General features: G+C 44.2%; 1 protein-coding gene across 2 annotated transcripts; it reads right to left on the reverse strand.

Moving 5' to 3' along the window:
- Positions 1-1,153: 1,153 nt before the first annotated feature.
- On the reverse strand, positions 1,154-20,611 carry MKRN1 (makorin ring finger protein 1). Of its 2 annotated transcripts, none has more exons than XM_003983147.5 (8): positions 20,247-20,611; positions 12,425-12,553; positions 6,910-7,139; positions 5,998-6,224; positions 3,565-3,779; positions 2,646-2,756; positions 1,948-2,086; positions 1,154-1,584 (listed from the first exon to the last, which is right to left on the reverse strand). In XM_003983147.5, exons 1-8 carry the CDS (start codon positions 20,426-20,428, stop codon positions 1,372-1,374), a joined length of 1,446 nt encoding a protein of 481 aa, XP_003983196.4. In that variant the 5' UTR covers positions 20,429-20,611; the 3' UTR covers positions 1,154-1,371. The 2 variants fall into 2 exon arrangements, with proteins under 2 accessions (XP_003983196.4, XP_011278872.1); XM_011280570.4 differs by lacking the exon at positions 20,247-20,611 and adding an exon at positions 19,974-20,016.
- Positions 20,612-20,831: the final 220 nt, after the last annotated feature.

Raw genomic sequence — 20,831 nt, forward strand, 5'->3', positions numbered from 1 at the left:
TACAGACACCTCTGCAACAGTTACTTGTTTTCTCTTAAAGTGAAAGAATGGGCGGGACCCAAGGAATCACAGCAGTGGATGGACCAATGAGGAGCATCTCCAAGTTATCTCCGAAACTAGAGCAACACAACTCAAAGCTAAAATTTCCAATCAAGAAATTCTTGTAAGAACTGAACTTTAGCCTGTCTCGTGGATTACCAGCCCTGCCCCCGTTTAGTGGGAAAGCGTGACTTACCCCTGCGCGCCAATTACTCCACTACAAGAAACGTGTCAGAATATTAAGTTTTGAATCACATCTGTCTGCCTGCAAAGCTCAGGGATGGAAGGAGGCAAATACTTCCAAAAACAAACACAAAAACCCAACAATGAAACCTGAAACAAGGACAAAGGTTTGTCCAAAAGTGCCTGGCCTGGAAAGGCGAGGAGACCGTAGAACATTAAATACAACTGTGTATCCGAGCCCGGGGTTCAATGTGTGGGACAACCAGGCGCACTGCTCTATTTACAGCTACCAAGACATGCTTTGTCCTTTACCATCTATTGGCCACACTAGGCTGAAACCACTAAACCAAGTCTTTCCACTAAGGCTAAGAACACTGCGTCTATGCAGGGAGAAGCTTATCGCACGCTCACACTCGTGCACACCAAGTCCAGCAGCCCCTGGGAGTCCACTTCCGCCTCTGCATTTCTTTTACGCCGCTGTATCTTTTTGTACGTGTTCTTTCACAATCTGCCTATCATGCTACACGATAAAATCTCAACACATTCGCACCTGGTTCTGGTTACCCCGTAATTATTACTTGTGTGCAATTAAACAAGAGACCAAAACCACAGAACAAGGGCACAGGTGGGGAGTACAGGGTAGGGAACAGACAGATGTAAAAACAGATGTGCAGATTCCACCAGAAGCCTCAAGCATCCACCTTGTGAGTCTGCAGCAGGCTACTTGCCACAGTCCAGACCCTTCACCTGTCACCCCTATTTCTTGGACCCGAAAGCGGGGCCCGTGCTGTTACGTTTGAACCCGGGGTCCTCAAAGTAGAGTGTGGAAAAGTCCGTAAACGCTACCCTAGAACCGTGTGAATCTGGCGGGAAACAGATGGCGCAACTAACCTACTCTGTCTGACAGTTAAATCCATGTTACGAAAAAAAACTAGCTTTAAGATTTATTTTTGTAACTTCTGGAAACAGAGGAGACAACACACTCCTTGGGGGAAGGTGAGGGGACGAGAAGACAGGCCCTGGGTAAAAGGACCACGACAGCACCTGGATTGGATAGGCCTGCCTAGGACAGAAACACGGGCACTGCCACACCACCACGGGGACGGCTCCTGGCTGAGGCTCGGCAGACCAGTGCGCCACGCAAAGCTGCTATAGATCCAAGTCATAAAAATCTTCCAGCTCATCATGAAACAAGTCCCACTCGTCTTCAGAGTCTGTCAGGTCGTCGTCCCCACCTGCGGCCAAAAGCATAAGCAACATCTCGCCCAGCTCAAAGGTGACAACCTCCTCTTCGTCGTTGTCAAATGGGTTGCTGTTCTCTCTTTCCTCAATGAGCTCCCAGAAGTGGTTCCTTCGTTGGGCCTGTAAAAAACAAGGCCATGATAGGGAGGGCACTGTCGAGTAGCATCTTCTATCCTGGTGTTTCTAAGGCAAACCGTCCAGCACACCAGAGGGCATGACGAACAGACTTCTCATTTAGGGTTTCGACTTTACCAATTCCTACCCTCTGGTTACTTGATGCAAACCGTTTAGGCTAGAGCTCTGGGCACTCTGTATCTTTTCCTCTCCTATCCCTCCCCATTTCCTGAGGTGGCTCTCTCCTCCTCTCATCCTCCAGTCTCACTCCCAGACCTGTGCGGTAATCTCCTTCCCCTACCCCAATCTGTGCAGGACTCAACGGATAGCGTGGAATTTCCCCTCCTTTAAAAAAACAGCGAGAGTTACCCGGTATCTGCTTGATGTTCCCACTTTCTGTCTCTGTGGCTCCTCTCTACGGCCATCAGGGTACGCATGCTTGTAAAAACAGTTCCCTCCAAATGGGCAGCTCCCACGTCCTTCATCAAAATACCTGCACGCCTTGTTGCTGGAAAGGAAAATATCGCAACCCTTATTCACAGTGGATTTCAGGTCTGTATTTGACTATCATCCGGTATTTCGTTAAACAGGTAGGGATAGAACCAGCATGTTCGTTCACAGCCCTCCCCAAGGTGTGTTCTTAAACATGTGTGCACGAATGCATGAAACACTAACTAGAAACAGACACTCTGTTCAAGTCTATGCTGTTTGTAACAGCTCCAGTACCGCAGATTCAGCAAAGAGAAAGTCTTCTAGAAGCCCACACACAAGCACATAGGACAACTAGAACATGGACGCAGAAGAAGGCAGAACCCCACTCATGGGGTTTCAGCAATCAGCAGTATAGACTTCGTTATAACACAGTCCCTTGGCGTGCACCCCAAGGACTGTGTTATAGCCAGGTACACAACGGGGAAGTGTAATCAGGGGCGACACAAGAAACTGTACTGGGAAGTCAAAGAAAGGGTAGGAAGGAGGTAGGAGTATATAATGCAGCACTGTTCTTTTCAAAGTGAACCCAAGCCATGTTGGGATCTTAGCCTGAGAAAAGGCTGCAGTGCTCATACCTCATTGCCTCTTTGTATTTCTGAATGAGTTTCTGCTTCTCTTCTTTCTCCTCCACCCAGTACTCACTTGGAATGACAAAGTTAGATGTGATCCGGCATTCTGGGCAGGACCTGGGAAACAATGAACAGGCTGCAATGCATATCCCCCTTTACAGGCCCACTCTTCAAGGACACACCCTGATGTGTCACCTCCATACTTAAAGACTTAACTGAAAGGCAAGTGGGCATTTCCTGAAAGGGTTCCACACACTGTCACACAACTGACCATTTCCTCTGAGGCAAGACAAACTCCTTCATAAATTCAATTCAATGGCTAGCCAATTCACTCAAAAAAATAATGATAATAATAACAACAACTTCGGTTAAAAAATAAAAACAAAAAAATAAAAAAACAAAACCAAACCAAAAAAAAAAACAACCAAAGAAGACATTTCACACGGACTCCTTTTTCTTTCGTTTAAATAGATTTATTTCTTGTAACTTTGCTCTGTTTAGATTATGTAGTCTTTGTTCAGTTATGAGAACAATCTTTAAAGGATGGTGGATTATTATTGGCTAGCTTAATGGATGGAATAGGAAAGTGGAAAATGTAAAACGTCAGGAAACATACATTCAGAGCTAGATAAGTTTGTTCGCTGAGCCTAAACTGGCTAATCCATTAAACACAATCTCCTCAGAAAAAGCACGAAGAATCTACTGACTGATACACAGGGTCTCCTCGTTCAAATGAAAAGTAGACCTATACCAACTAACCTAGAAGCTAGCGGAAAATACAAAGGAGAAGTCCCAATTAGAATACCCCAGTTTCAAGATAAAATGCATGCATTTAAGTGCGGTCCATCTGGTTGAAAGTTGGCACAAGATACTAAATTCTTCCCCAAAATAGAAAGCACAAACGGAGATTGGGGAGGAGTCTCACTTTATGATCTTGCTCTCAAATTGCTTAGCACTCCTCCACTTGCGAATACACTTGAGACAGTAAGTGTGGCTGCAGTTGGAGAGAATCCCAAAGCGGCGCTCGCTGGGGCTGGCTTTCTCATAGACCACCTCCATGCAGACCCCGCAGACCATGTCCTTGCTGCGCTGGACAGCGAATGAGAGCTCCATGTCCTTCTCATGGGCCTCGATGCAGGACTAGAGACAGTAGAGAGAGAAGTGTGATCAAGTCACTGAACAACGAAGACTTCCACTGATAGCTCAAGACTGGTGTTCAGAGAAATCAATAGTCACCCAAAAAAGAGGTTCCCAATTGGACATCGAAAGCAGCTTTGTTCACAAGCAAATACAGTAACCTTTTGGGTCTTTACATCATTACAAAGTCAAACTAGAAGAATGCAACTTGAGGGGCGCCTGGGTGGCTCAGTTGGTTAAGTGTCCGACTTCAGCCAGGTCACGATCTCGCGGTCCATGAGTTCGAGCCCCGCGTCGGGCTCTGGGCTGATGGCTCAGAGCCTGGAGCCTGTTTCCGATTCTGTGTCTCCCTCTCTCTGACCCTCCCCCATTCATGCTCTGTCTCTCTCTGTCTCAAAAAGAAGAATGCAACTTGAAGAACGGGGCGGGCGGGGGGAGGGGGGCAGGGAGGAGAGGTGTCACCCAGTTTTCTTTACCCTCTGCGTTATGATCCATGTTGGAGACGGTTTTTCATACTGTTTATTGATCTCATTAAGGATGATGGAAACTAATATTTATTAGGGGACAACTATGTGCCAGGCACCTAATTTTCACATTAAAAGAAAAATCAGCTTTATTGAGGTATACTTCACATACCATTTTAATTCATTCTTTCAAAGGGTGCAGTTTAGTTTATGTAACCATCCCCACAATCAATAGGAGAATGTGTCCGTTACCCCAAGAAAAACCCCACTTCCACAGCAGTCACTCAATCCCCCTGAAACCAGCCTCCCAGTCCTAGGCAACTAGTAATCTTTGGCTATGCTTATCCCGGGGCATATCATATAAATGTGTCCTTTAGGGACTGGCTTGGTCAGTTATCTACACTGTGGAAGGCTATCTGCGTGTAGAGATTACCTAAATAAACTTAAAAAAAAAAATTACACTACTCTGAACATTCATGTACAGATTTGTGTAGATGTCCCACCCTTTGTTTTAAGGGAGGTGTAACTGACATGTATTACACTACACATACTTTTTCATTTTAAGAAACACGTTAATTGTAGGAAATACAAAAAAGCAACCAAAAAGTCACCCATAAATCTACATAACCACATTTTAGTATATTTTATCTTTCTGAAACCTCTTTTTAAACAATCTTCAGAAACAGGCATTACAAAGAGACAAAACAAAACAAGACGCTACTATCCCCAAAACATACCTGAACGATTTATTTAACTTGCCTAATTCACACAACCAACATGCTATGAAGGTAGGATTCAAACTATGTCTATCCTACATCATGCTTTACCCAACAACCAAATTAATTTTTATTAAACAGAAATGATAACGATTGGAGGCAAAATCTGCTCCAATAAATAAGATTCATAATGCAATGTTTTCTCAACAAAAAATTTATGCTGCAATGGGCTTAAAACCGTAGCCTGCAATCTGCACCCTTTGGGTTTGAAAGGTAAAGCGCTGCCATCACCGTGGAGAATGCCTGGCAGTGGTTTCCTATGACCCAGCAATGCTACTCTCCAAGAGACTGCCAAGGGGGAAACAATCCAAGTGTCCATTCAAATGATGACTGGAAAGAAAATGTGGTACAGCTATGCAGTGAATTGTTATTCAGCCAGAAGGAATGAAGTACTGATAGACATATAGGATTTCATTCAGAAGCGATCCCCACAACAGGGAAATCCAGAGAGACAGAAAGTAGATCAGTTATTTATTGTCAGGAGCTGGACGAAGGGCAGGATGGAGTAATGGAGCTAAGGGGCATGAAGTGTCTTTTGGGGATGATGAAAATGTCCTAAAATCACAATCATGGTAATGGTTGCACAACTATGTCGATAGACTTAAAAGCAATGAGACAATCTTAGAGTAAATTCTATGGAATGTGAATCTCGGAAAAACTGTTGGTATTTAAAAAAAAAAAAAAAAGGAAGGTGCCTGGCTGGTTCAGTTGAAGAGCATGTGTCTCTTGATCTCAGGGTCATGAGTTCAAGCCCCACATTGAGTACAGACAGCACTTAAATAAACACTTTTAAAGAAAATGAAAACATTTAAAAAGAAAGAGCCCATGGTCTGAATTCTGAAAGGATGATTTCGTGATAAGGTATTCAGAGCCCAAGAGATAAAACCACTGAATCCACCAAGCGTTTCTCTGAAATTAACAATGCTGGTGAAAGGGGAAATCCCATCTCACACCTATTAGCACATGACCCCGCTGACTTACTTTTATATGTTGTGATCTCTGGGCAGCGTCCGTGGGATGGAGAACCTGCAGCCCACACATGTCACAGGAGTCTCCGTGGAGATACACGCAGTTCTCCCCGTACCGGCACTCTCCCACGGCAGCATACGGGCAAAGCTGCTTCTTTGTTTCAGCCACGGTTTGTTCCTTCTCACATTCTTCCTTGGTCACTGAGCCCTGCGGGGGTGCCTCAGTGCAGGAAGGGGCAGCTGAAAATGTTTAAGAGGGCAGTAAAGGTCCAAAATGGGTAAGGGGGAAATAGGAACTATAAGGTAGTAACTGAGAACCTAACTGAAAAGAAAAAATGAGAACTTCAATTAAAGGCCAAACAGTCTGTTTAATCCCTTTACTCCTGAAACAAATCTTTCTAATGCTGGTATTTCCATGAATGGGCTTATTTAAAAAACAAAACTTTTTAGACACCTCTTCTACAATGGCACTGATTAAAGGAAAGAGGCAAAAGAAGCTTCAGTTTTTCAAAACATTCTAAATTCACTACTATTGGGATCAAAGTTTCTTTCACTCCATAGGTAAATCTTGGGTAATCCAATTTAGTGTATTAAGATTAGGTTAAGGGGCGCCTGGGTGTCTCAGTTGGTCAAGTATCCGTTAAGCATCTGGCTTCAGCTCATGATCTCACAGTTTGTGGGTTTGGGCCCCATGTCGGGCTCTGTGCTGACAGCTCGGAGCCTGGAGCCTGCTTCGGATTCTGTGTCTCCTCCTCTCTCTGCCCCTCCCCTGCTCATTCTCTCTCAATAATAAATAAACGTTAAAAAAATTTTTTTTACAGATTAGGTTAAACATGAAGAGTGGAAGTAGAAGGCTGTGACACCCACCTAAAGGATGGACTACTGTCTAGTGCACTAAGTTGTTTTTAGTCTTCCAAATACTCACTACGGCCACAGTAGGGCTGGCCAGGAACAAACTCAATGGCATTCACCCAGTCTTCTGAACCTGCTCCTACACTTGCAAAGTTTGAATTTCGTGAGTCGGCTTCGCCCGTATTCATTTCAACAACTGGTCCAACTACCGATGAGAGACTTGAGGAAGCAGCAAGGGATGATTTTGCAGTTAGATCTGCCACGGTCACTTCTTCCTGTTTCAGTGGCTTGCTATGTTCATATCTAAAAGAAAAATTTAAAGTCAGCAGTCACTGTCTCGCCAGCAGCCCCAAATGGGGTATGTATTTCCTGATCCTATCTTTGGGTTCTTGTCAAACTACGGTACCGATGAATCAGCTGGGAAATTGTTAAAAGGCAGATACCTAATTTCTTAGTCTGGAGCAGAGCCCAGGATTCTCCAGGTCTACCAAGGCCCCACAGGATGAGAATACTGCTAGCCCAAGGACTACACTGTGAGGAGCAGGGTCATACACCAGGGGTCAAGCAAACACTAAAGGGTCAAACAAGGGGTGCCTGGGTGGCTCAGTCGGTTAAGCGTCCGACTTCGGCTCAGGTCATGATCCCACAGTCCGTTGAGTTTGAGCCCCGCGTCGGGCTGTGTGCTGACAGCTCAGAGCCTGGAGCCTGCTTCACATTCTGTGTCTCCTTCTCTTTCTCTGCCCCTTCCCTGCTCATGCTCTGTCTCTGTCTCAAAACTAAATAAACATTAAAAAAATTTTTTTTAATAAAAAAAAATAAAGGGTCAAACACATACTTTATGCTTTGCAGGTCATACTGTCACTGCCATAACTATTACTATTAAACTCTGTGATTATACTTCAAAGGCCACCATAGGTGTTACTTAAGTGACTGTACATGGGTACATACTATACATGTGTGTATTCCAGTAAAACTTCATTTATCGAAAGAGCTTTTGGCCACGTTTGGCCTACACACCAGAGTTTACCCACCCTGTCACAGTCCACCCACTACCCCTTAGATTCTACTCCAATGGGGGCGGGGGGTCCTGCAGTTACCATGGCAACTATGCTAAAGACCCCGGGCAGCCAAAACTGACCAAAGCAATGCTAGGGTGCCTGGGTGACTTAGGGAGGGGTTGAGCCTCCCACTCTTTGGGCTCAGGTTAGGATCCCAGGGTCACAGGATCAACATGGGGCTCCACTCTTGTCACTGAGCATGGAGGCTGCTTGAGATCCTCTCTCTCCTTCTGCCCCTCCCATTTTTATACACACACACCCTCTCTCTCAATAAATAAAATTATTAAAGAAAAAATGCAAGGGTGACAAATTCAACAAGCAGAAACCTGGAACATTTTACCAACACACACATTAAAATGTTCACACTATTAAACGGAAGAGATAGTATTTTCATACATTTTTTAAGCTTATTTATTTTGAGAGCATGTAAGCAGGGGAGGGGCACAGACAGGATCCCTGGCAAGCTCCACACTGTCAGCAGAGACCCAACATGGGGCTTGATTCCAAGAAGCATGAATGAGATCATAATGAGCTGAAATCAAGAGTTGGACAGTTAACCAACTGAGCCACCCAGGCACCCCCCGGAAAAGTAACTTTTTAAATCAAATCTGCCTATTTAGGCAAAGCTATTCCCTTAGTGCAGAATAGATCTATATAAAATGTGACTCTGAAGCAAAGATTTGTGAGTAAGCACTAGGAGAGATCAAGTACAAATAAACAGCAAGACTCTCATTTTGAAAGGCAAAAAATATGGTTCAGTGAAGCATGAACTTTAGGAACAGGGATCAGTCTCAGACCCTCAGACCAAATTCAACCAGAGCTAAAAGTGGCTTTGACATTTTTAGGTTTAAGTGGTATATATTCCTTTGATTCTAAAACACATTTACAACATTTAAATTATCTATTTATTTTTAAAAGTGAGCTCTATGCCCAACGTGGGACCTCAATGAGTCACAACTTGAGATCAAGAATCACACGCTCCACCAACTGAGCCAGCCGGGCGCCCACTGACATTTGTTGATTATTACTTTTTCATTCTTTTTGGGAGAGCAACTAGAATTGCAATCCAGGAGACACAGATTCAGGTAGCAACCTGACTTGTGTTCCTGGTTTCACCATTTTAAATTGGTTGGAAAAAAAGATCACTTTAGGACACATGAAAATTATATGGAACTAAAATTTTAGCATCCCAAATAAAGTTTCATGGGAACACAATCACATCCAGCAGCTTATGTATATCTATGGCTGCTTTTGTATGACAAGAAACCACGTGGCCTGCGTAGCCAAAAATTTATTTTCTGGCCCCATACAGAAAAAATCTGCCAAGTCCTGCTTAAAAGGACTCTCGGATCTACTGGATTCAGAGCCCAGGACAATGTCTTCATTATAATTAAGTTAATTCTTTAATGGATTATCACAGAATCAGTGACCTTACAGTCAAAGTGTTAAGTGAAGAAATAATGCTGAGACAACACTGAAACTAATATTGAGCTTTTCTTTCACATCTTGCAAAGAACACTTTGATATAGGATCAATTTCTATGTAAGGAAGTTTAATCAATTTTCCTTCCAGCTCTAACTAAGAGAAGATAAACATTTTTCCCTCCAGTTGGCTACTTCCCGCCTCCAATCATTCCAAAGTCTGGTATCTGTCTTTAAATATTTTAAAACTTAGGGGCCCCTGGGTGGCTCAGCTGGGTGAGCGTCAGACTTTGGCTCACGATCTCGTGGTTCGTGAGAGCCCCGCATCGGGCTGTGTGATGACAGCTCAGAGCCTGGAGCCTGCTTCAGATTCTTTGTCTCCCTCTCTCTATATGGCCCTTCCCCTCTCAAGCTCAGTCTTTCTCTCTCAAAAATAAACATTAAAAAAATTTTTAATAAATAAATATTTTAAAAAATTTTTTAATGTTTATTTTTGAGAGACAGAGACAGAGTACAAGTGGGGAAGGGGCAGAGAGAGACAGAATTTGAATCAGGCTCCAGGCTCTGAGCTATCAGCACAGAGCCTGATGTGGGGCTCAAACTCATGAACAGAGCCTTGAGATCATAACCTGATCCAATGTCCAGCACTTAACCAACTAAGCCACCCAGGCACCCATCTTTAAATATTTTAATTTATGGGACTCAGTGGGTCTATAGGGTAAGGGCCTACCATAGCAAAGGTTGTCACCTGTCAACCAAGGTTCTCCACTGGTGTCCAGAAACAAGGAGGTAAGGTCGCCTGGCTGGCTCAGTTGGAAGAACATGCAACTCCTCATATCAGGGTTGCGAGTTTGAGCCCCTCGTTGGGCAGAGGTAACTTAAATAAAACTTAAACAAACAAAAAAAAGACAAAGGAAACGAGGGAGTTCTAATAGCATTCAGCAGGTGGGGGCAAAGGATACTAGACTTCCTGCCATGTGTACCACCAGCTCTGGGCAAGAACGGCCTCACTTCATAACAGTGTCACCACCAGCAAACACTGATGCAGTAATTTTTCTGAACTGTTGGAACTAGGACTTTTATCTTTCATTATAAACTACTCCCTCTGTGAGGAGTTCAATTAATTGAAATCTCTGGGCATTGGCCAAGTTATATTTAAAAAATCCCTAGGGGCGCCTGGGTGGCACAGTCGGTTAAGCGTCCGACTTCAGCCAGGTCACGATCTCGCGGTCCGTGAGTTCGAGCCCCGCGTCAGGCTCTGGGCTGATGGCTCAGAGCCTGGAGCCTGTTTCCGATTCTGTGTCTCCCTCTCTCTCTGCCCCTCCCCCGTTCATGCTGTCTCTCTCTGTCCCAAAAATAAAAAACGTTGAAAAAAAAATTTAAAAAAATAAAAAATAAAAAATCCCTATACCATAAGAGCGAATGTTTAAATCATCCAGGTGTAATTTTAACAAGAAAATAAGCAGTCTTGGAACAAGCACCTCCGTAACATTCCTTCTTTAGCTAGTCTAGAATCAGTCTTTTAATGATCACCTAACCTATTAGGGGTGCCTGGGTGGCTCAGTTGGTTAAGCGACTCTTAATTCGGGCTCAGGTCACGGTTTGTGGTTTATGAGGCTAAACCCCGAGGCAGGCTCTGCCCTGTCACTGTGGAGTCTGTTTGGGATTCTCTCTTTCCCTCTTTCTCTGCCCCTCCCCCCCACCAGGACTCTAAACAAACCAAAAAAAAAAAAAAAAAAAAAGATTGCCTAGACCAGTCTATCTGTCCCAAACAATTACCACCGAAGCTTCCTTTCAGGCAGGCTATTAATACACAGGTTTCCCTAACTCCTTTCACTTTATCCAAAGGGCCCTAAATCGAGCTCAAATCAGGACTATTCCCCAGAGAGGGAGCTGCACCTTTCCTATAAAGTAAACTTACTAGGTGACTCACATCTGCCTAAATGTCAGAGCCTCACCAAAACAAGGGCTCACTCCCTGGCCTTCAACCTGGCTAGGCAAAGAACCCAGCTCCCCTACAATTAATCGGCCTAGAACACCTGCAGAGACCAGCCCATGAAGAAATGCTTTTATATTTAGTATGATAGGGCTCTAGACACCCCCCCTTTCATACTGTGACTAAAAAGGATAAATAAACCTGGGGGGGGGGGTATTTTTTGGAGTAGAGTGTCACTGTCATTTGTCCCCATCTCCAGTAATACTGCAAGGAAAAAAAAAAAATCAGCAAAGAGTAAGATGATTGACTTAAACTCAGATACCAGAGGTTCCACTTCTGAGCTTCTAGTCATATGAAAAAAAACTTTGTCCTTAGTAACTTCCTAGTAAAATGCATGTGGGATGACCTAACATTAATATCCCACCCATCGGTAATTCAGTCTTTTGAACTCTTTAGCATTTGAACACAAGAGTTGACATAATCCTTTTCTGAAAGAATGCTAAAATTGGCTGACATTCCCAAAATGTCTTACCTACTGTGATGGTTTAAAATATGTCCAGAATTCTTTGCCACTACTCCTTTCAAAAGGTGGAGCCCAATCACTCTCCCCTTGACGTGCGCTGGGACTTGCTGACTTGTTTATAATAAACAGAATATAGTGGAAGGGAGTGTGGGACTTCTGAGACCAGGTCATAAAAGGCATTGTGGCTTTGTCCTTGCTGGCTCTCTTGAATCACTGGCTCTGGGGAAAAGATAGCTACCAAGTATGTGGACGCTGAGCAGCCCCAGGGAGAGGTCCGTGTGGTGCGAACTGAGGTCGAGCGAGCCACCCTAGAAGTGATCCTCCAACCCCAAGACTTCAGATAATGCCAGTTCTGCCAGAAATCTTGACTGCAATCTTGGGAGTCTCAGAGCTAGAACCACTCAGCTAAGCCATGCCCAGATTCTGACCCCCAGAAACTATGAGACAATGTCTATTATTTCTAAATTGCTGAATCTCCCAGTAATTTGTAATAAACAGGTAACTAAAACACGTGTTTTCTGCTCAATTGCAATTTCAGATTATGGTACCAATTCAAAGACAGATTATTGGAATTATGTGTCTTACTCTTATCTTTTCTCCCAATCTCTCCCAATCCACCCCTGAACAAAACTGATCTGTAGAATTCTTACCTGCAGCGGTCTCCGTAAATACAGTATCCTCGCTGAAAATACTTGCACACTACACCATACGGACTGTCAGAGAGGTCATGCGAGTAGCGACAGTTATCTCCTTCCTTACAAACCCCATGCATGAAATACCTGTGAGAAAAAGAACCACAAAATTGGATTTAAAAAGTCTAGAGCCAGGGGCACCTGGGTGGCTCAGCTGGTTAAGTGTCCGACCTCAACTCAGGTCATGATCTCACAGCTCATTGGTTAGAGCCTGCGTCCGGCTCTGCGCTGAACCTGAAGCCTGCTTTGGATTGTGTCTCCCTCCCTCTCTCTCTCTGCCCCTCTCCTGCTGGTGCTCAGTCTCTCGAATATACATAAACATTAAAAAATAAATAAGTGAAAAGTCTAGAGCCAGCACTAAAAGAATTCTTAGCCAATGTATCAGTAATATACTAGTGCTGCATGGCAGCAATATATTCTATTACATGTGAAACGAACACAGAACACGTAGAATTAGACCGTATGACAAGATTATCCATTATGGTACCACAGGAAGGCTGCCTATGCATAAGTGCACCAATTCAGATTTAAACTTTGAGGTTGGTATTAATCTGACCACTGTTCTCATTTTACAGTCCTGAGGAGGTAGCTTCTTGTTTTCCGCTAACTTTAGCCAATAATAGCAGCTCTATCTGTAAAAAAGTCAAAGATAAAGAATCAAGAAGCAATGCAGACCACAACGGGTCAGACTACTGTACTTCAAGAGACCATTTTAATTCTTTCAAATCCACATGTGAAAATAAAAACCAATTCTGCCACAGAGTTAAAGGGCAATCACCATGTCCTATGGTTAGTATGTTGTTCCTGTGCCTTAAAGGGTTACATGTGTATCTAACCAGCAGCTTCCAAACACCAAGTATCACAGTCGGAATTACTAGGACTTACTTCCTAAGGGAATCCGGACTAGGCAGCACCAGCACCACCTGGGAATTTGCTAGAAATGCAAACATTGAGACCTCACTGCCTATCTACTAAATCAGAATCTGGGGGTGTCCATATTTCTCTAAGTGTAACTTATGTGGATTAGGTAAGTGGTATGGGTCTTATTTTTATAGATAACCCTAATCATGTCAAGTGAGTAGAACCACCACCACCACCACCGTCCATCTTCCCACCACTGACTTCTGTCAGGGTTTTTGTTTTTTGTTTTGAATTCTTTGGTCCAGGGCACCTGGGTGGCTCAGTTGATTAAAGGTACTTAAGTTTGGGTCATGATCTCAGTTTGTGGGTTCAAGCGCTGCATCAGGCTCTGTGCTGACAGCTTGGAGCCTAGAGCCTACTTGGGATTCTGTGTCTCCCTCCCCCCCTCTGCTCCTCCCCCACCTGCGCTATCTCTCAAAAATGAATAAACATTCTTAAAAAATGTAAATTCTTGGGGCGCCTGGGTGGCGCAGTCGGTTAAGCGTCCGACTTCAGCCAGGTCACGATCTCGCGGTCCCAGAGTTCGAGCCCCGCATCGGGCTCTGGGCTGATGGCTCGGAGCCTGGAGCCTGTTTCCGATTCTGTGTCTCCCTCTCTCTCTGCCCCTCCCCCGTTCATGCTCTGTCTCTCTGTCCCAAAAATAAATGTAAAAAAACGTTGAAAAAAAAATTTAAAAAAAAAATGTAAATTCTTTGGTCCTTCCTTTACTGGTCTCTTTCTCTTGAGCAGAGTAATGAAGATTTAATTTTGGCAGGCCACAACTCCCCCCAAATATGCATCTATGTACAGCTGGCAGAATAAGAAAAAAGTGCCTATTTCTTGGATGTAAATATGGCTGGTCTTGCAGATGACATCACTATAGCCAAGAGTGTCACAGTTATCTACAGCTGGTAGGTACAGTAACAGAAAGTACAAGCCCCTTGCCCACTGAATGGTAGGTAAAAAAATATTCAGATTTACCTAAGGAACTCTGAAGAAGTTCCTTCAATTGAACTGTCCCCAAATTCGAATGTGAATAGTTCTATGCAGGGATTACCTGCAAGTGAACCTTCTACGTGACAACAGGTAAGATGGCAAGAATGTAACATGTTAGTGGAAACAAACAGTTAAAAAAGATCAAGATCCTGAAGTGCTATGACTGCAGTCCATTAAAAAAATATAAAAATATAATTGGAAGTCAAATTATAACTATAACCTAACTTCAACTGTTACTAGGTTTGCCATAATCTAACTCAGGTCTGAACTTATGCTCAACTACAGGGCAACTAAACTAGTTCTATCAATAGATAATTTCTGACTGCATAAATGAAGACATCAACATTACACACACACCCAACACCTAAACAAGCCAATGATAATAATTACATTGTAATCACCACTGCAGTATAATTATGCCTCAAAGTATTATATATCAAGTATCCAGTTGCTAATAGGTTATCCATTTGAAACAGTGTCCACGCCCGAATACAGTTGTTTACTGTCTCATCCCTGGTAGGAACTTTCGCTTTTTAAACACAAGACAAAGGTGTCTCAACAGTTGTTTACTGTCTCATCCCTGGTGGGAACTTATGCTTTTTAAAGCAAAGGTGTCTAAAACTTTGATATTTCTTCGGGATCAATCTTAAGTCAGAGATATACAGACCATTTATTGATTCAGTTTTAAGGCTTGATAAACCCTCTAGAGATTTCCAGCTGGGAAGGTAGCATCTAAGTCTCAGGCACAATACTTGAAATTTTAGGTTTGTTTTTAAATCCCATTTGCCAAGTTTTCATTCATTCAACTGCTGTACTTGGGTTTATGACCCTCTTCACTATGTCAGATGTCATCTTCCACCACTCCCCTGCCTGACCATAACTTGGGTTCTTAAACCAGTTGCTTCATTTAAGGAGATCAACTTCCGGGGCGCCTGGGTGGCTCTGTCGGTTAAGCGTCGACTTCGGCTCAGGTCTGATCTCACTGTTCGTGGGTTCAAGCCCCGCGTCGGGCTCTGTGCTGGCAGCTCAGAGCCTGGAGCCTGCTTCGGATTCTATGTCTCCCTCCCTCCCTGAGGCTTATACTCTGTGTGTGTCTCTCTCTCAGAAATAAAAACATTAAAAAAAATTAAAAAAAAAAAGATCAACTTCCTAAAACCTGCAACTTAACATTTAGTAGGACACTTCATTAGCACCTTTGTAAAACATACACAGCTATTTACTTGCTGACATCCATGAAGGGTAGAAACTCTTGAAAATCCACAAGGATAGTGAAAACTCAACTCAAAAAGATGGAGCCAGCCAGGCACTCCCCATCAGAAGTGGGAGACTCACTTCCAGCTTTGTCACTTGCTAGCGATGTCATCTTAGTCTCACCAATCTTTATATTTTAGAACTTGAAAAAAAAGGGCAGGATGTGTGAGTGAAGTCACTGCATTAGGCCTTTGTTGCTACTCTGGCTCCCTTACACCTGGGCCTTCACAGCTTCACTCTGCCCACACTCAGACCGCATTTGGGGACTGTACTGGTTTCTTCCCATGCCTGATAGGAGGTGTATGTGTGAACAGATCAGTTCAGAAAGAAGGCAAGACAGCTAGATGTCAAGCCACAAGAAGATCTGAAGTTAACCGGAGTAATCTAGCCAGAAAACAAAGGAACAACCTTTTCGGGAACTATTCCTGCAGAAAGCTATACCATGCGTGGTTCAACAGGAGGACTGAGAAAAAGAACTACCCAGCAAGAAGTTCCTGTGGTCCAGAACTAGCAACACCGAAGGAATTCAAGCAGACACAAAATCACCGGATACTGCAGGATCAACAGAAACACTAGAACACAAGTCCTAATCAGTTACTGCCAAATACTAAGCGTTAATTTACATGGTGTTTACTACGTACTGTCTGGGTTTTTGGGGTTTTCTTGTCTTTTGTCCCTCAGTGGCGTGAACGGTATTGGTACACCCAAAATTATATCATCCTCACAGTGAAACCCCTCCTTGCCAACTAATTTCTAAGAGATCATGACATAATAGAAGTTACAACAGAAAAGTGGAGAAGGGCAAGCCTCTCCCACGAATTTCTCCCCAAAACAAAACCAAAATAAATGCTTTTTATTTTTAAATGCCACCACCAAAAACCACCATCCAAATTCACCTTGATGTCATTGCCCAGACTAAGCCTCCTTTGGTAAAAGGCTGGGCCACATGGTTTCTAAGGTTCCTTCCACCTTGAAGATTCTGGGACTCCAGGCAGACATTGTCCAGGAATAAAAACAAACATAATCGACTAGATTCTACCCACTGCTGTATCTTTTGGAAATCTAAGCATGTTTGCCAAAATATGTTACAAAAACCACAGTATTAGCTTGTGAGGGTACAAGAGAAACAATACCCTCAAAGCATGTCTAGCACTGTAACAACCTACCTGTGGATTTACAGAAATTACTGAATGAGAATTTGGCATTTACCACTTAACTGGCTGACATTCCTTACTGGGATATTTAGTTTTTGATGAGTGCATGTATGCTGTTTCTCAAACTGGACTGTAAATTCTTGGTGGTTAAGGACCATGGATTTCTTTTTATGTCCTACAATACCTATACAAACAATACTTACATATTTAATAAAAACTGTAGAAGACACCTAGGTGTCATGCAAATCGTAATGCCAGTAACTAATTTCTTAATGAGCTGTGACTTTTTCAATGTCACCCCTTCAAAGCAAAACCACATAGGTTGCAAGTAATAAATTTCACTATGGATATCACAGCACTTGCATAGACTTTCTGGAGTAAGTTCCTTTATTTAAGCTATACCTACACTCAAAAAAGCAAAAAACCTTTTAAAAAATAGAAATGAAGGGGCGCCTGGGTGGCGCAGTCGGTTAAGCGTCCAACTTCAGCCAGGTCACGATCTCGCAGTCCCGGAGTTCGAGCCCCGCGTCAGGCTCTGGGCTGATGGCTCGGAGCCTGGAGCCTGTTTCCAATTCTGTGTCTCCCTCTCTCTCTGCCCCTCCCCCGTTCATGCTCTGTCTCTCTCTGTCCCAAAAAAAATAAATAAACGTTGGAAAAAAAAATTAAAAAAAAAATAGAAATGAAGAAACACTTGTATTTTGTTACATTATTTCAACTGCCAAACAGTTATATCTACCACTGCAGAAGCACTCTAATCAAGCAGTGTCTTAAATTCAAAATTACAGCTTGCCAAATTACCATCTATTCTTTTAAGTATTATTTTAATCCCACACTCAAGCTAAAACCAATAGCCTACTTCATAATATTCCTCCAATAAAAAATATGAAAAATGGCCAGGTGGGGGCAGCATAATACAGTTCCTCAGAAAAGGTATATGTAGTTCGGTTTTTCTTAAGCTGCAGAAATAAAAGTGAGATAGGATTCTGAGAAATATATTAAGAAAATAGTAACCAACAAGAATATACAAATGAGTTGGAACAATTAAAAACAAGTGTCTGTCAACTGGAAAGGGAGAAACAAACTGTAAGAGGATTATGCCCTAAGAAAAGTCTTAGTCAAATTGCTAGACACAAGGAAATAAGCAAAAACACTAAAAATACGGCACTATTGTGAATTCAAGGAGACTTAGCTTTCAAACAGAATAAAGATATTTATAATACAGTGCATCTCTACATTCCCTTGAACATCTAGCATTATCTCACTGTAAGCACTAATGCTTATTTAATGAATAACTGACAAAGTAGTCTCCCAAAACAATGTCTTTGCAAACTTACAAGTTCATCCTTTTTTTAAATGAAAGCAAAGGAATCCTCAAGCACGTGAAGTGGGTAACTTTACGTGTGGGTTTACCAACATCAACAAGCTGTTACCAAGTACAGATAATGACAAATGAAACAGGGTCCGTACTCTAAGAAAGCTCCAACTCTACAATAAATGACATATTTGACATAGTCCTATCCCAAGAAAAAAGGTTTTTTTAAAAACAGGATATCATATTGGTACATGGAACAACTGAAAACAATGTCAAATATTAAAATTAAGACGCACCAACTAACCTATACTTTTAGATCACTTTCTCCAAGTTACATACAGGTTTACATAGAAAAAAACGAGTACATCTAAGCTTGTATCTTTCACACAATGCCTTTTCAAAATACTAGATTACTGAGCTATGCAAATTTTTTAAATAACATATACTGGTTCCTGGGCAAAAAAATTCCCACCAGTCCAGGGACAATCTAGAATACTGCATTCACTCAAAGATCCTAAAGGCAGACAGCAAAGAGGAATGATTAGTCTGGTAAGCTATTTTGAATTGACTATGCCGGTGAGGAACCAGAACGAACAGGGAAAATGTCTAACAGCAGGGAAAGTGAAGTGAAAAAGTGACCATGAATTCTGTGCACTGCTGTAAAGGTGGGTTCAAGTTACCGCTGCAAGATAAAAATGAGGGGAAGTATGGTCATTTCTGGTTGGTGATGGGTATTCAAAGCTAGACTATATGGAGACTGGAGATAAGTAAAATCAAAGCATTGTATAGAATTCTTAAAAGAACCCACATATTCAAACCGTTTTCAGCATATAGAGGTAGACTGGGACTGCAGAGGGAAGGGCTAAAAGTTCAGGAATATAAAAGTTACACTAGCTACTTTAAAAGATCCAACTACCACGTTTAAATCAAGGGCAGCATTGTGGAGGAAAAAAAAAAAGGTAAACACACTCAAACAACCGGTTCCATGAATAGGAACTTTAAAATTCTCATTCTTTACGATACTGCACTTGACTCCATTCTTACCATATACAAATGAGAAGCTTCCTAAAATAGCTTTTGTTTTTCCATTCCGTTGCGGAAAACAAACTTTATTTATTAAGCTTATTCATGCCTTGTATGTGTATTACAGAAGAACGCTTCAATATCGCTGTTAACACAAGGACAGTGAATTCTGCGTGTTAAGACTATTCTTACGTATCGTATGGAAATTATCCCACGCGGGTTCAAGTTGGCGCTCCAGGTTGATTTAGAGAAAGGAAAAGCTTCTGGGCGCTAGTGATCACTTCTAAAAAAAACCAAGTATAACACCCATTTAAATGCACTCGTATGTACAGCGCGATCATTTTTTACATGCGTACACTCAACGTATCAGTAACCGCCACCAACTAATTTTTTTTTTTTCCACATCCTTGCATCCGATATACCAAACCAAAACAAAACTGCTCTGCTCCGGGAGCGACAAGCTCTTTGATTCCCCTTCTAAAGTAAGAAGGGTGGATTTCAAGAGAAAACACTTCGCCGCGGGAGGGGAATGGCAGCACGTACAATTTCAGGCGGAGGAGAGGATCCGAGCCAGGCACTCGGTACTAAGACAAAGCTCAGAACCGCCAACCTCAATAAACATACAAGGAAATAACAAAAGCTACTTCTCGGGTGCGGCGGAGGGCGGGGGCGGAGACGCGAGCGGACGTTACCAACGGATGACAAGGCGCCGGGGGCCCGGCAGCCAGCGGACAGCCAGGCCACCTCGCCGGTGAACGCGGCGGGGAGGCGGGCTCCAGGAAAGAACACCCACCCCTTCCCGAACCTGCGGAGGTGCAGGCAGGGGATGCGGCATCCCGCGACAATGCAAAGGAGGGAGGAGTCAGCCCACCTTTCCCTCAGCGCGGCGCGCCGCTCGGCTGGCGCAGGGAGGGGCGGGGAGAGCGGCGGGCGGTGCGGCGGCCCCGCAGCGGCGCTGCGCGCGCTCGGGCCGCGGCGGCCGGCGGGGGTTGACGCAGCGCGGGCGGGGAGGCCGCGGCGGCCAAACGCCGCTCTTTTCCTTCCTCCGCCCGCCCCCAGCAGACCGCCCGCCCCTTCCTCCGTGCCCTCTCCGCCGCCTCGGCCCCCCTCCCGGCACCCGGCGCCAGGCTGCGCAGCGTCTCACCTGCAGGTGACCTGTTTAGTCCAGCCGCCGCTGCAGCCGTCGCTGCCGCCTCCCCCTCCCCCCGCCCCCGGGGACGGGGAGGTGACTGTGGGGATAGGGGTGGGGGAGGCCGCTGCCACCGCCGCCGCTGCCGCTCCTGCTCCTGATGTTGTGGCTGTTCCGGGAGCTGCAGCCTCCGCCATTACTGTTTATCCCACACAGCAGTGGCACCGGAACTTCCGGGATCACATAGTTCCGGTCCGGCGGCCGGAGGAGAAGGCGGCGAGGCAAGGGGAGGGGAGGGGAAGGAGACTGGGGCGCCCGCTCGCTCCCCTCGGCCCCTCGTCGCGTCTCCCGAGCGCTCCAGCCGCTCGAACTGCGGGCCGGAGCCGCAGCGCCCGCGGCCCGCCCCCAGCATCCTCTGATTGGCGGACGAGAGAGCTCCGCCCGCGGGGGCGGGGCGAGGGCCGGGCTCCGCCAGGTGGGCCCGCCCTCACTGTCCCCCCACCCCCCCACCCTCGAGACTCCACATCTAGGGAACTGAAGTGCAGGTTTCAAGCATGCAGACCCAGGAGTACTTCCCTAGTGGAAGATGATGCTGTGTTG

This window comes from Felis catus, chromosome A2 (genome assembly GCF_018350175.1).
Source record: "Felis catus isolate Fca126 chromosome A2, F.catus_Fca126_mat1.0, whole genome shotgun sequence".
NCBI lineage: Eukaryota > Metazoa > Chordata > Mammalia > Carnivora > Felidae > Felis > Felis catus.